The sequence below is a fragment of the Acromyrmex echinatior genome, chromosome 4 (genome assembly GCF_024713525.1).
Source record: "Acromyrmex echinatior isolate Ae372 chromosome 4, ASM2471352v2, whole genome shotgun sequence".
NCBI classification, from domain to species: Eukaryota; Metazoa; Arthropoda; class Insecta; order Hymenoptera; family Formicidae; genus Acromyrmex; species Acromyrmex echinatior.
The window spans coordinates 7,829,327-7,847,026 of record NC_141855.1 but is presented as its reverse complement, the minus strand read 5'-3'; the positions used below and the strand labels follow the sequence as shown (position 1 = coordinate 7,847,026).

The window sequence follows — 17,700 nt, the reverse complement described above, 5'->3', positions numbered from 1 at the left end:
TAAATTTATTAGAAAATTATTAGCTTATAAAATAATTTTTCAAAACTAATATACTCCTGTAGGTATAATCGAATATCATATTTGTCCGCTTAAAAACTTATAAGAAAATTATCCTTTTTGGGTTGTGACAATTTTGATATCCCACAAAAATAACAAATTCGAAATATTTCTTTAAAAGTGAAATAACTTGAATTATCATACTACTAGTATATATTTATATTTACCTTGATCTGTTAAAATAATTAAAGTTAAAATAAAACAATTTTTTCTTCAAACTTCTATCATCAAAACTATCTTAATTCTAAATGTTCTCTGTAAAATGTTCTCTTTTTTTTTAAATGTTCTCTTTTACTTATAAGATTTTTTATTTACGTAAACGATACGACTCAAAATTTGTCACTCTTGTAGAAAATACTATGATTTTTAAAAATTTTAAAATAGATATAAGCGCTATTTGCCGGATGAATTGTGAAATTAAATCAGTTTACTTTGATGATTAATAAAATAATTTTTACCTAATTTATTCATGGTAATAATTTAAAAAATCACATTTTTGTGTTATGTCACTTTTGTAAAGGAACAATGTTATTTTATTTTAAAAAATTTCCAGCATTTATAAAATATTATACTTATAAAAGTTTTACATAATACTTATGCATATTATTATGTTTATACACTTTTAATCTTACATACGATTATTAATAATTATTAATAATTATTATAATAGGCCGACGCACAAGGAGCTATCAGCGCTTGTGTTATTCTATTTTTTTTTTCATGAACGATAAAAGTAATAGCTGTAATAATAGCACTGAATAGCGCTTTCGGTGTGTCTCTTAAACTGTCTAAACGTGCCTAATATTATTTTGGAAAAAAGCACAAAAAAATTGGAGTATATTATTTGTTACATAAAATATAAATCATGAAAATCAATTACACGTTACTACCGTTAAAAGCACATTATTTCTTTTTCTGGGGAGGTAAGCAAATTATGAAATATATTATATTATATAAAATATTTAAATTAAAATATTTATTTTATGTATTTTAGTCAAGAATATATTACATATAGACTGTATAATAAAATGTAATACAAATATTTTATATCGCATTTTATTATGTAAATATATTTCTCTTTTAAAACTTATGTCTTGATATAATAAAACATATAACACATAATTACATAAAAAGATACAGTAAAACTGCATATAATGAAGATCTCATCGATCATTTCAGTGACCATGACTTACGTTCTTACAACTATTCTCCTAAGTATAAAATATTTTAACATTCTTCATTATTTAGTAAAAGATTATTAACAATTAAAATTAATAACTTTTAAATATATCGAATAGTAATTATATTGTGTTTGTATACATTTTTGTCTTTCAACATTATAATTTAAGATTTAACTTTGTTTTTTTGTTCATATGGAATAATTTTACTTTATATTTACTTATTGTATGTATTTTATTTTTCATGCCATTAGACAGTAAAAATATATGGACCTGTTTAATTACATTTTAATTAATTATCATAAATAAACAGATTTGTATTTATTTATTACATTATATATTACTATTTCTCAAATTTTACCAATATTCCATAACACATTCTATTTTTGAAATCTCTTTATTTTTACTTTTTACTTTTTTGTTCATATTGAAGTAGAATGTAAATTTGAAGACTTTCATTAGATTATTGTAACAAGTTGAGTTAAAAGTTTTATATAAATTAAATGTATTAATATACATTTATATAGGAGCAATATAAATTTAAAAAAGAGTGGCTATTACTTGCTCTTATCCTGCATATGTGGGTATAAAGTTTCGCCCTTTCTATAAAGAGTTGTATCCGAAAAATAATATAAAAATAGTATAAAGAAAGGTAGTATAAAGATATAATATAAAACTTATTTATAATATTTAACTTATAAACTCAATTTTCCCAATTGACTACGTTGATATTAACTACGTTCCAACTGATTACGTTGCGATTTCTGATATGAAACGAAAATTGGGTTTAGCGGAAAAGGGACCAAAACGATAAATTTTTCTTTTTACACAATTAATCTAAATGACTTTCGAATGACCTTGACCTCGACCTTGAGTCTTAAGAATATAAGATTTATAAGTCTTAAGGTCATTGACCTTTTCCATTGCTCAAGATCAAGGTCACTCGGACCCTATTTGGGATTGACTGTGTAAAGGGAAAGGTTTATCTTTAAATTATTAAGTTAAACACATTTTTATATTGTCAACATTTTCTGTTAATAATTTTTAAGAAACAATGAGCGACAGCTAAAACCTTTTGATTGTTATTCAGCGCGACGATTTTGATAACATAGAGAGAGTCAAGATTATTAAAATCAGATCGCGTCATTATTACGCAGTTTTTGAAAAATATTTTAACCTTTATTACAATTTATTTTATAAAAGAATTACATAATATTATAAACTTTTGGCATATGTAAAATATACATAAATCATATTTAATAAGATTAATATACATTGTGATAAATAAAAAATATTAAAAATAAATTATTTCCAATTTCATAAATTATGTTATTGCATACATAAGTGTAATAATAATTTAATTTGTTCTTGTTTCAGCTACGGGCGCTATTTTTCCATTTCTATCTGTATATGGTAAACAACTCGGTATTTCACCATTAATAATGGGTAGCATCGGTGCTATTTTACCTATTTTATTTATGATTGCTAAACCAATTTTTGGCTTTATCATGGATTATTTTCAAACCCAGAAAAAATTGATCTTTATGGCTTTGCTCACCGTTTCAAGCAGTTGTTATATTTTAATATATTTTTTACCCTCATCACCGGGACTAATTGTATTAGATCAGTTTCAAAACGTTTCATGTGCATACTTACCATTTTGTGACATAGATTCTGTAAGTCTTTATTTTCTTATTATTGCCTATTTCTTTGATAAATTATAAGCAATAAAATTTCTATAATCTGTGCTATATTATTCAATCTACATACTTACTTTACAAATAACTTTAACCTGTGCTAAGTTATCCACATATTTACTTTACAAACTTTTTTTATGAGATAGTAATCTTGATAATGTATGTATTTCAAGATTACAATATATTTTATTTTTTTTCTACAGTTTTCTATAATTTTATGTTTACATATAATGTATTTTAAAAATATATTTTTCTTTAATAGTTTATTAATTTTGAATATTAATTTTTTAATAATTAATATACAATAATTATAATAATATGTAATAATTATTAGTAATTATATCACTAATTGTAATAAGCATCTTTTTATCTGTTTATATAAAAGAGATCTTATTTATTATATTTGTTTAAGAATTTCTCAACAACATTATGTGAAGGTACGAGAAACATTACATGTCACTGGATATGCAAGGATGCAAATCTTTCCGTACCATTATCTTTTCAGTATGCAGCTGGAAAGGAAGTAATTATTTCACCAAACACTAGTTGTTTAATAAATATTAATGATACATTATTGTGTCAAAAAGAATTCAAAGATAATTATAATTGCAATGTTATCTGTGATAATTTTGAAAATAATCATTGTTTGTATACATCCATTACATTCTGGGGATTCGTCCTTTTAATGTCTCTTGGGAGTATAGGTACTTCTGTTTCTTTCACTTTGACCAGCGCAATCTGTTTCGAGATATTAGGTAAATAATTTTTTATAGTTATTATCTCTTTTTACATCTATCTATTAATATAAATATAAAACGGATAAATTAAATTCCTGCTGTAAATATGTTTTTATATATTTTTTTTTACATAACTAACAAATCGTATAGAAAAAAAATGCGATAAGTGTGCGCATACTTATATATGCGTGTGCATGCACTATGTGCGTGTGCATGCACTATGTGCGTGTATGTGCGTACGTGTGCGTGTGTGTATATGTGCACGCGCGCGTGTGTGTAGATTGTTCTACAATAAATTTGTTTATTTTTTTTTTAAAGGTAAAGGTGAGGAAATGAAATATGGTAGACAGCATGTATGGGGTGACATCGGTCTCGGTTTGGCAGGATTTTTAACTGGATATACAATCGATGTATGGTCTCAAGGAAAGATTTACAAAACTTATACATCAGCGTTTCTCCTTGTGTTTGTATTTACTTGTATAGATTTGATTTGCTGCAAAAAACTGAAGGTGATTTTATGATGCATTAAGAAAAATGAATAAAAGAGAAAATTAGGGTTAGAAATAGTAGTTTAATTTTTATACTTTTATATATTTTTATTACAGTTGCCACTTGTATCAAGATCGTCAAATATATTTACAGATGTATATACGCTTTTAAAATTCAAATCTACTATTATATTTTTGTTTTTTGATATCATTTGCGGCGCCTTTGATGGTTACATGCTTTCCTTTATGTTTTGGTAAATTTATGCCATTATCGGGATATTTTTGTTTTTGAAATTGTTATTTAAAATTTGGACACAAAAAACTTAAGCAATAAGATGTAAGTAATAAGCAAAAAATATTTTGAATTTGTTACATTATGGTGTTACATTATTGTCTTATGTTTTCTGTTTTGAATAATTGATTCGTTCATAGCTTACATCTTACTGTCTTATTGTTTTACATTTTTTTTGTGTACTATAGTATATTTTAAGTTTTATGATGTTTAATTATTAAATTTTCTTAGGTATGAAGAAGATCTTGCTATAAAAACCGGTTACATGGACAAAATTAAATTAATAGAAGGTATAACAATAGCCACAGAAGCTTTCAGTTGTGCGATATTCATGCATTTATCCGGTACTGTATTAAATACTACTTTATTATGATTTATTATAAATGGGGCGATTAAATAGTTAAAAATTTAAATTTTTCGGCAATACTCGAATTAAGAGACAGTCGCGCCGATGACTGTGACCTTGATATGTTGTCTAAGTCATGATCCTAGTAATTTTGCCTCAATAACTAGGTAGTTCTATGATATTTAAAGTTAAAATGTCATTATAATAATAAATCTTCATCTTTTTTTTACGAAATAGACTTCGATGATCTCGACCTTGATATGTTGTCATGATCATGACTTGAGTAACATTCAGAGTTTCACGCTCTCTTGCCTGGGGAGGTGGAGTATACCATATCTCTAAAAAGATTTGATTTTTCATGCAAAGCGTAGTCCACCCCACACTTCCCCCTTGCTTAGATGCGTACGACTTTCTATAAGAAGCGAGGTCCACTCCCCAGTAAGCAGGGAAGAAATTGTATTTATTATTTTATGTAGCATAAATGAAACGTTATTTTTTAAACTTTTTATGTTAATAGTTTTTTAAACTTTTTAACGATCAATGCTCTCCATCTTTTAAAAAGCACTAAAGGTGATGATCTTGATAATATATGTCGAGGTCAAAATTATTGACATGATGTCTCTTAATCCATATAATTACCATTTCTTCTTTTTAGGTAAAATATTGGAAAAATTAGGATATGGTTATACTTTTACTCTTTTTCTCGTATTTTATTCTCTACGGCTGGGATTAATATCTATAGCACCAACACCATGGTGGATAATTCCAATAGAATCTTTAACAATAGGACCATCATATATACTTTGCCACGTAACATCAGTAGCGTACGCAAATGTAATATCGTCATCTAATGTATCTGTTTCTATTCAAGGAATTATATCAGGAATGAAAGATGGTTTCGGTAAATTTCTTTATCTAATTTTACATTGAAAATTGAATTATAATGAATAAATATAAATAATATTAATAACATAAATAATATAAATGGATTTACTCTTAATTAAAGCTTATTATTGATTCAAAAAGATTATAATAATGTTACAATATTTTTAGGTCGCTCTATTGGTAGTTTGGTTGGGAGTATATTATTGAAAAAATTTGGTGGTGCATTAACTCTACAAATATTTTCAATATTTGCAGCATTTTGTTCGCTAGTGTATCTTTTATTTTACCTTATATACTTAAAACATGAAATACCAGGCAAGAAATTCACTAGTCTAATTTATTAAAATTAAATATTTTTTTTAGATTATTGTTAAAAAATAATATTAGGTGTTGGAATTAATTCGTAGCGTTTTTAATGAAAGAATGTTATTTATTTCACATGAGCATTAAAAAATACATTAATGAAAGTACTTCCCATCACTTGTAAAACGCTACGAATTAATTCCAACACCTAATAGATTTTTTAAATTGTAGGTACACAAAATAATATTGGATGGAAAAAACCTGACGATGCACGAAAACATTGTGTTGTAGCAGAATGATAATACGAGATGTGTTTTTTATATATTATTTTTTATTATTTAAGTAGATATCGTCTATAAAAATATATCAGTAATAGTATTTAATTTTATTATATTTCATTTCAATATGAAACATCACAATATAATGAGAAACACATATTGTTACCCGTATATGTGCTAAACTTGTAAAATATTTAACTTTAAATTATTAAACTTTATTTTTAAAGTATGAACATTTATTTATAAAAAGTACATGACACTTTTCTAATTAATGAATAAATGCACATGTATAAAGTTATATTAAGTATTTATACTTAATAAAGTTTATTTAGAACATTAGAACGTACATCTGCATGATTTATTTTATTTAAAATAATAACTTTTTAATGAACAATGCGTCGCATAAAACTCTTTGGCTGTTACTTACAATCATGATGTTGACGTATGACAAAGAGCTTGATCTCTTAATCATTTGTAAAAATTATATTTAGTTCTTTATTTGAAATTTAATATAAACAAATCTCTTTGAATTACGTTGAATTTTCATTAAAAAAATATAATTTTGTACATGGAAAACTAATTAAGAGAATGATATCAATAATGATAAGAAAAAACAATTTACTAATCGTTTTGTCGATATTGTAATAAATAATTTTAAAACGCGCAATTTATTTACGATAATTTCATCTATAAATTTTATTATAAATATCGTAGAAGTTAATAAAGACTAAATTATAATAATTTGGAGAAAAACAATTAATATAATTTGGAGAATAAAAAATATAATTTATAATTCTTATACTGTTAAACTAATTGGAACTACATAGTTTTAAAATTTTTTTTTTAATTTTTTGCTAAGTTCAACATTGGAAATTGATTTAAATTTCAAAGAAAAAGTATTTCTGAATATTAAAAAAGATAAAGGATATTTTCAATATTTACAAGAATACAGTAAAAATTTTTAGAGAATGTAGCATTTTCTTATCTGAACCTTAAAGATTCGAACTGAATTAGCAAGAATAAACTAATTATAAACATTTGCAATCTAGCGTAGTAAGATCTCTTTTAATTACCACAATAAGATGGAGTATATTAGTTCAGATATATTTGGTTATTTCGTTTATTTCTTTATTTTAATTTAACTTTTTAAAATTTAGTCTATGTTTATAGGAATTGCTCATACAAAAAATCATAATTTTAAAAGTAAAAAAGATATTAAGTCTATAATTTCAGATGATGTAATCTTTTATGACAGCTTCATCCACATATTTATATTATTAAATGATATAAAATACTATTAAAATGTTGCAATATGCAAAAACATGATCAACATTTGCCGCAGGCAGATGTCCTGATGCTCTGATAGGTTTAGTAATGAACCCTTTGGTGGACTTGTTAGTGCGATGCCAGTCTCATGCAGAGTCTTAAAGAAACGTAAGATTTATCGACCTGAAAGGCTCTTCGACATTTGTCAGATCGACCAGATGAGAGCTAAACGTTTCTGACTATTGGACAAGAATCGAAAAAACCTTACGTTTCTATCTATGGGTGGTCATGCAGAAAATACTATGATTTCTTTATTCTCTAAAACAAGACATTCCTTTAATTTAAAATTTCAATTTAATTTATTCGAAATGTTAGGAGAAAAATGGTTTACGTAAGACAAAATTATTTTACAAATAAATAAAAAACATTCTTACATACATAAAAATATTCTTATATATTAGATTTTAGATACATATATTAGATATTTATGAAATTTCTTTAAGTTTACTATCTCACAATCTTATAATTAAATATTTAGAATGTTCCTCCGTTATAAATATGGCAATTATCTTTAGTTGCATACCTCGCGGGAAATTGCTAGGCATGCAACTAACGGGATAATTGTCCGCTAATCGCAATTGGAATAAAAATCAAATGCATGTATTGTACTATTGTGATGACAAGTTGTAAGTACTTTTGCCGGAAGGCTTCCGTATTTTACGTCGTAACAATATACCGTTATTGTAAAATACAGACCGGATCTTGGACAAAATCAATGCGAGTAATTTTCCAAATAATACAGGTCTTGCGATCTATTAATCCTTCGTGATCTAATGCATTAGTCATGTGATTCGGAAGGGCTGATATTATCTTTTGAAATGAAAATTGTGCATTCCGCCACCCGCAAAAGGTTTAGTCAATTTTCTCGTATACCAATGACGCAATGGCGTAATTTATTTGTCACCTGGAGCAATGCTTGGTAGAATAAAATAAAGTATAAATGTAGAAGTGAAAGCTTATAGCGCTTACAGCATTAAATTAAGAAAAAAATATATTAGTTCCTCTTAGAAGCTATTACTGATTTACATATGTATATTAAAATGTTATAGTTGTTCTGCGTGCTACTGCAACTTCTATCAGTAATTTCATTTTGATAAGATGCAAGATAATATTCTTCTTAGAAAGGAAAATATTTCGAATCTATTTAATATGAAAGAAGTACAGTTTCAAGGAGCATGCCTTTCATTAATTAGCGATCACGATAATATCAAAGCGCGTAAATTTAGGACAACCACGGAAAGTAGCTACGCATGATAAGCGAGCCCAAAAATGCTTGTTAGAGAGATTAGTGTCGTTTCAACGCGAGCTAGATCGCGACATAAAATCACGATTAAAAGCGTTTACCACGGCGGATTAAGAGCGACGCACGGTCCGACCGTTACCTCGTTAAAAGCGCGGAATTATGCACGCTGGAATTATACGTAAATCTGTCCGTGATAGCCACCTTTAAATATCGGCGCTGGTGGCACCCGACTACATAATTCACCGGGCAAGTCGTAGTAAGTTCCTGAACCCGAATCTTTATGAGGGACTCGCGAATTAATAATAGATGCGTGTGGCAAGAAGCAGTAGGGTAAGGAAAAGATGGGGTAAAGTAAGGGATTAATTTATGCAATTCACGATCGCGCGTTTTACTTTAGTATTATTCTAATATCAATTGATTTATTTTACTTTACTCGCGCCTATTAGCGTTCAATTGTAATAATTCTTAAATTATCTTTTTGTATTATTCGAATAATGATTTAATTTCATTAATTGTTGTTTATTTTTTGATTTATTTAAAGGCTTTCTTTTAATAGATTTATTTATTTTCTGCAAGAATTGTGAATAATAATAGAAAAACGTATTTTAAACTTATATTTTGGAATGTTAATTTACATTAATGCTTACTTATTTTAGATTTTTTGGGCGATCGTAGAATTCTTTTTAATAATAATGCAAAATATATCTAATGCAAGATTAATTTTTCCAGGAAGAGCTGTAAGCAGTTTTGTATTAGGTACTATAACACATACGACGCTTAGTTACGTTAATTTTATAGATAATCTTTTTATTTTAATTATAAAACGAGCGATTTATCTTAATTGAAAGTAATAGTTATTTGAAATTCCTGAAAAAGGATAAAAATGTCAGCAAATTTACGTTTTCTAAATTGTCTGATTAAGATTAGAATGAAAGAGGATTTCTCGTTTCATTGATGGAATCATAAGTGTATCCCCCATGAATGATGATAGGAGAACAGGTCCGGTAGCGGTATTTAAAAAGCTAGAAGGGGACGGACTATAGCGATAACACGTTAACCACAGTGTACCGTCACATTAGCGATAACGTGAAATTACCACGAGGCATAATTCCCATGAATCGCAGGGCCTCAAGAAATACTCGCTGGCTTTATTGAAAGGTTTTTCACGACAAGAATCCGCTGCTCTGGATTCTTGTCATGAAAAAAAATTATTTTTGTGTGATTGGATTGTGAAAAGAATTCTTTCGCGATATTCTGTAAAGTGCCATAGCAAATATAACATTATATTTGCAATGTGTAATCGAAGAGTGCCATTAGAAATGTCCACGATGTTTATGACATTTTCACGCGATAGAGACTTGCATTACCGAGACCTTATTCTGCCACGATCAATGATCGAAATGAAGATGTATCACCATCGCGCGAGTCGAGGCTTTGTACGAATATATATGTACGTATAAATATGATTGAGATCTCAATTACGCGCTTTTCTCGTTATGTAATATTTATTGAATGTTAGTTATGCATAATTTTATAATATACGTATCTGCCCTAATAACGCACGCGCTTGCAAGATATTTAATGTTAGCTCACAAGTGCCGTAAGTTTAGTGAATCAAAAATACTTATTGGCACGAAAGTAAAAATCCGTATTTATAGTTTAGATAAGAAATGTTAATTGTAGCTAAACTTATATATTGTATGCTTTCTGTAATTTATATCAGTACATTAGTAAAATATTTTTACACTAAAGTTATCATGCAGCTGGATTATTCATATCATAGCCTTTAGCAATGTCTGTATTACAACACCATCTAATGTATGAACTTTTTAACTGTAAATATAGGTGCAGCTAGGAGCGAAGATTGAGAACTTTGTGCTAATAGCAAATAAAATTTTAAGAAAAACTTGATTAAGATTTCTCACCGTTGATTTATGACATCATTATACTACGTTGATTTTACAGAGAAATAAATTCGAGCAATATCAGAGTCGTGAAGTGTTCATTTCCATCTTATGGTATTTAAAAAGCAATTTAACACGATCTATTGATTGTAATTGCGTAATTGCGAAATTTTTGCGCAGTTAAGCCGACCATAATAATTCGCGTAAAAATTTCGCTCTTCTCACCAATTACGTAACAGAATGCACGGACATGCAGCTCAGCGCCTAATATTAAACCGTTGCTCATTGCGCGGCGGTGTGAAGCGGATTTTGCCGATAAGTTATGAATGTACTAGATGCCATTAGCGTGAATGAATTGCGCGTTTATTTCCGCGCGTTAATAAATAACAGTTTCCTCGGGTGTCTTGCAAAAATTAGAGCAATCACGTGGCGGTCTTCATATATTTCTCCAACTAATTCCATAATACGAGATCGAAGAGATTTTATTGTCTGGGGTAGACAAGACGGTGATCTTAATGTTTTACGGTAATTAGCTATAATAATGGAGTAGAAAGTACAATTTTAGGTATGAAATACGTGATTGCTGCTTAAAATAATGATTTTTGTTGGATTAAAGCAGTTGATCGGGGGCGAACTGTTGTATCACATTAAGTCGACGAAAGCTCGTGCTCGCAAAGCATCAAAGTATTTGCAGACACGTTGTTTGATGCTAAAAGTACACACATCGATCGTTATCGCCTGAATCGACCAATTATGACGCAACGTTAATGATCCCAATGAATGGTGTCATCGAGTCAATGACACTGCGAGCAGACAAAAAAGCAGGTAGCTATACGAGTCGTGCAATTAGCTCCACTTGCTATGCTATAATCATCGTATTACATGGAATCATTGCGTGGCATTTGAATGTGTCGAGAGAGGATCTGATAAATATTTAAATCTTGTTAATTAGCGTCATTATGCTAGAATAACTATAATCATGTAGTTTAAATAGATATTTTATCATAATCGTTTTTACTTGTAACAAAATGCTATACACGCTGTTCCTTTCTCTTATTATTTTTTTTATTGAAATATTTAAACATTTCTGTGTATTATATGTATACATATTTTTCTGTATAAATATATTATTTTTTATAAATATGTTATTAGTTGCACTAAATTTTAAATATCTTTGGACACGGTTTTAGTTTAATGTAAATAATATAAAACATATGTATATATTAAATTACAATAAGATATGTTGTTACACAAAAAAACAGCTTTCCTGAAATATCTAAAAATTTAGCTAGATCTGAAAATAGTTTTGTTGAATTATCAAAATAATTGTATAGGCTGTATGTATTAGCTGTTAAAAACTTTCTGTAGCGTTGCTCATCATGTTTGAATTTTCTACATAATTATTTTGATAGGTAAACAAAATTATTTTTATCTCTATATCTACCTAAATTTTTAGATATTTCAGCAAAATTGTTCTTTCCGTATAACATTGTTAGTCTTATTTTTAACATTGTCTTATTTTTAAATCACAGTTTAAAGAGTTCATTACAATTAAAACATTAAACTTTAATTTTATTGTAACTTCAAATATCTTCTCTGTATCTATTTACACTGCGCTTACAGGTTCTCGTAAGACAATGGCCGCCTCCTCGCGGAAGAATATTCTGGTATTACACAAAATTATTTCTTATACTTTGACGGTACAATCGAGAGAATATGAGTACATTTATTTATATCTCGAATGGAGCGGAAGATGATGAACGACGATGATACAAGGAGTAAGATGCACTCCTTACTCTAGGAACGCAGTAATTTAACGATATCAGCCGACAGACCGACGTGGCTAATTCTATCTAGCCACTCGATAATTTACTCGTGGAAATGTATTAGATCGCTACCGGAGCAACCACTAATTATAAGCTGCCTTGTATGTGAAACGCAACTAGCTACAAACATGATATCAAATGTTAAACTACGGCGAAAGTCGCCCATTGGTTATCAATGTCAATTCCTGTCATCACTTCCTTTCAAAATCGTGTTAAAAGTAAAATAAATTAATTGCGATTTTCCAAACATCTGAATTTAAAAATCATTTACGCAGATTTATTTAGATTTAATGTAGATCAGTATTTCCCAATTTTTTAAAGTACATTTTTATGAATATATTTAGTCGGTACTTATATTCGTAAATACTTATATTCGTAAATATATTCTAGAAAAATAAAATAATATAAAGATTTAATTTTTATATAAAATTCTAATAGTAAACAACTAATTATAAATCATATTGATGTTTCGCAATAGCAAGATTTGATGAATGACCGGTTATACGATGCACTGGGAACGTTGTTCGTTTATATTTTCTTTTGGTGCAGAGACGTCAGTCAGGTCCCACTTTCGTCATATACATATATGTTCGACATCTCATCATCGTTTCCAAGAAAAATAAGATTCCAGAAATACTGATCTAAATTAAGTACTTTTGCTCATTATAATATCATGTAATGTTATAAACCATGTACCTTATTATATCTCTGATCTATCTCATTTTTAAATTAAATCTAATCAAAAGCTCGATTTTGTTTTAAAATCGGATGTTTTAAAATTAATTTGTTTTTGTTTTTTAAATAATACAAAAGAATACTTCGACCCGTTTTTCATCAAATTAATTAATTTTGATAAAATAAAATTTATAAAAATTTATCTTTAACAGAGAATTCTATTTCCTACTTTACTTTATAGAATTTAAAAAAGATTTTAATATTAAAATATATTTTTATTGGATACATTAGAAAAATGTGATTTACATAAAATCCCTTTTAAAAAAATTTAATTAATTTAGCTAAAAAATTTATATACAATAAACGAAAAAAGCTTGATACCCTCAAAATATTGACATAGAATATTAATTCTTTTGAGACTTCTGAATTAGCGAAATTCTTTGGCCATTCTCCAACTGGACCAATAAACGTGACAGGTATTTTAATTAGTTTCCATTAGTTTCCATTAAATTCTTTTTATGTATTATTTAAAGATTCGCGTCGCAAAAGAAGAAAAATGCATTTGCATCTTTTGAAATGACATCTTTATACTTCGTTGCCAGGTGACGCGTCGTGGCGGAGGCGCCCAAAGCTCGGTTCCGCGACTTCACGCGGGCATATAAAATCGGTCCTCCACCGACGGGAGCCGTCAGTACGAAACAACACCTCTGACAGAGATACTCGGCTCTCGGATCTGTTCACTAGTCTGCAACATGTACCTCTTACTGTACTGTACACACGTTTAAATTTACACGCAAAACAATATCGAAAAAACAAAATTATCGGAAAGCACTACGATATATAAATTCCCATGCAGCCATCCCACAGAGATATTGCGATTATAACATTGATGAACGCTGATTTATTTGTCGATTGGTGTTGGTAAACCAACCAACTGATGAACTAATTGACGATAAATCTATTAGCTTACGAATATTGGACACTACGCATTCGAAATAATTGTGTAATTACAGTGCGATCAATCAAGATGAATCTCTTCAATGTGATAATAATTTGCTCTGCAAATTTACAAATGAGATATATATTCTGTGATCAATATGTGAATTATTAGCTGCCGTATCTAGTTAGTGTGTTTATACTCTGTCAACAGTTTCACGTACAGTCCGAACTCGGTACAACAGGTCAGTCAAGTAGTCCCAATAATTATGATTTAATGTAATTTCCGTTTTGAATTAAATAAAAGCTTAAAAATAAAATTAACAATAATGTCCTTAAGATTTAAAATGACATATAAAAGATATATATAATTTTTTACATAAAGTTGTAATAATATAAAATGTTGAAATAAAGTATTCTAGTAAATAGTAATTAATATATAGTTTTTTATAATTTAATTAAATCACTAAATAAAAATGCTTGTTTTATTAATAAATTACGTAACGACAAAATAATATATAAATGTTACATTAATACATAGAACTTTACATGCGTTTACATCTTAAACGTTGTTGTAACAACCAATCAAATAAATATTATCATCCAATTTAATTACAGCATGTACCAAGTTCCGTTCTTGTAATTATCGTAGCCAATATAATTGCAAACGCAATCGGGATAATAAACTCGCGATCGGAAATATGTAGTACGCAAACCTGTGATTAGTTACGTTCTACTCGGTCGAAAATGACTCCTTGTTCACAGGCTTGTTCACAAGTTCGCCTTTTGCAAACGTGTATTAATAGTGCGGTAGTGCCAATAGGATTCGATAATCATAAAAATAAACGGTACTTGCGTAAGATTTCCTCAAACGCTCTATCTCACTGCGATGCGATGTATTTTCTCTGCAATAAAGTAAGATTCCCAATAAACAGTACTTTGATAGAAAACACACGGAAACGCACGCAAATATAATTTTCCAATCCGTAACAAGGGCTCTTACAATGAATAATAACGCTTGATATTTTCAACACGCATAAAAATTTTTGTAACAGCATAATTTGTTTATTGTATAAATTTTATATTGCACATAATTATAAAGATCAAGCTTTTATTAATATAAAAGTAAAATTCTTTAAATAATTCCGATAAATTAATCACGTACAAAATATCAATAAATAATTATCATCTTTACACTGTTTGTCACATATATTATAAAGGTAATGATACTCTCAATAAAACAACTAATATAATGCTAATGGACTGCAGTTGTTAACGGACTATGTAACATTTTAATAAAATTATCAATTTTATCTAGATGATAACTAGTTTCAATTTAAAAGACAGAAACCACATGTTCTGCTTAAAAAGTTAATAAAATTATCATGTACACACAGTTTATTCGTCACGCAGGCGTGCACGATGCAATTGAGGTACATTCAAACCAGCAATAATTGCAAGTTTAATGAGCAATTCGTATGCAATTTAATGACCATATATCACGCGGGCTAATTTGCATCGATCGCGTATTTGTATCTTAAATAACGCACGCCGCAATCTCGGTTCGACTATCAATAATGTCGACAATCTTTTACATCATGGAATATATCCATCACTGAATAACATATGTCGAGCTTACGCGACAGCTCACCGGTGCAATGACATTATCGCGAGGAACTATCGCGTTTCAGAATATGCAGCAGGACGGTGCTCACCGTTCGCGAGTTCTGTTTCTGTGTAAAAAATCTTCGGTACTTCAAACCGGCGCGCTCGACTACGGCGAATTTATCGTACTCGATTATGCAAGCGCACTCGTATAATTGGCGACGCGACTTCGCACGGCCTTTGTCGGCGATTTATCTCGCAACGCGCGTGTATAGATTTGCACGGAGGCAGGCTTTCTTGTAAGCAATCGAAATTTATGATTCGTTTGTAATCTGTAGTTCGTGTGTCTGAAATTCTTGTGGTTCATTGATTGATTTCGATGACAGAACATCACGTGAATCGACATTTGTTTTGATACTGACTGAAGAAATAACTATTTGAAAAAAAATTTGAAGAAGATAATCTTAACCTCAATTTTAATGTATCAAAATATGCAATGAAATATATTAAATCTCTCTGTTACGTGTAATCTGCGGATAATTCTAGCTTCGGGCTACTCCACCTTCGACAGGTCGACGTACGAGTAATATAGGTTCTTGTCTAACACTCACTAACAACTGGAGCATGAAAACATTATACGTGCATGCACTCACATGAACGCCAGCCGATGACTTCTCTAATATCCAATTTCCTTCGTCTCAACTAGCTTCTCCAGCGTCACGCAATAACATTTGGTTTGAATGTCAAACGTCATTTTAATACAAAGTCGCAATGATAATTAAGTCGCTGGTTATTAATTTAATAAACAGCAAATCGTATTATTATAAAATTTGTAATAATTTATGGTTTTATTATAAAATATAATCTATCGCGCTCTTCATATATATCATTTTACTAAAATATTTACACAGTTTAAAATTTATATTAAAATAAGTTATAATATTAAAATAAAATAAGTTTCTAATTGTTTAAATTTATAATATTAAGTATCTTTATTTAAAATAAAAAATAACTATATACACACACACACACACACACACACACACACACACATCTTGTTTTTAATTTATCACTAAAATTATTTTAGCGTATTTTTTCAATTGTTTTAGTGTTTGGAAGTCTTTATTTTTATAAAAAAGACGAAAAAACAAATAAAAAACAACTATGAACAAATTCAACATACATATAATAAACTCGTTTTTTATTTGACATTTTATCGAGCAATATCATTTAACGCAACTATGAATTTGCTAGAGTTCAATCAAGTTCTCATAAAATTGTGAATCGTCGGAACTTTATAGAGACGATGATGTAATTGCATTCCACGCGATTGGTACCGATGTTCATAAGGTTTTATCTCTGGAATGTTACAATGATAATATTCTCTTATCGTTATTCGCGAAATATCACACTGAAAAAAAAAAATAAATTTTAATAAATATTTGATTGTGAATAGTTCTAATGTAAGTAAAATTTATCAAATATATTTATTTTGTACAAAAACTGATTACCATTAATTTAATTTAACTATATTTTATATTGAATAAATATTCATTTACTGTAAGTAAATGTTCACACATTTAGTACTCTTCAAAAAATATATATTAAAATTTAGTAAATTTTTTTTAATGTAAAAGAATAATTTAAATTGTATCGCGAATTCTGCGACATAATTACATAAGCAAGGCACAAAATGTTAATCACGTTGATTTATTTACTTAAAGAAATTCAAAGTATATTTTTTATTATTCCATTTATATTTTTTATTATTTTATTCTAAAGTAATATTATTTTTATACAAACCTTCTATTATGATATCGCAGTTTCATAAACTGTATTGTCTGACATTGAAATGAAAAATTAAGAAGCCTAATTTAAAAAGTTAATTTTTATAAATTATAAAAGAATAATATTAAAACTTCAC

General features: G+C 28.3%; 2 protein-coding genes across 4 annotated transcripts in view; both read left to right on the top strand.

Moving 5' to 3' along the window:
- The window catches only part of LOC105152463 (thrombospondin type-1 domain-containing protein 4), a 56,573-nt gene that overhangs the window by 19,961 nt on the left and 18,912 nt on the right, over positions 1-17,700 (top strand). Inside the window, exon 1 of one of the 3 annotated variants that reach the window (XM_011066789.2) lies at positions 13,927-14,416. The exons of the other annotated variants lie outside the window; for them this stretch is intronic. The gene's annotated coding sequence lies outside the window, so the exon portion shown is untranslated. Of the gene's footprint in view, positions 1-13,926; positions 14,417-17,700 lie in introns of those variants that run through there. 3 annotated transcript variants of the gene reach the window in all.
- On the top strand, positions 545-17,205 carry LOC105152464 (major facilitator superfamily domain-containing protein 6). The gene is made up of 9 exons (XM_087405108.1): positions 545-980; positions 2,613-2,911; positions 3,345-3,687; positions 3,988-4,178; positions 4,275-4,411; positions 4,681-4,793; positions 5,451-5,696; positions 5,849-5,995; positions 6,215-17,205. The coding sequence occupies exons 1-9, from the start codon at positions 923-925 to the stop codon at positions 6,280-6,282; spliced, it is 1,602 nt and encodes a 533-aa protein (XP_087261234.1). The 5' UTR covers positions 545-922; the 3' UTR covers positions 6,283-17,205.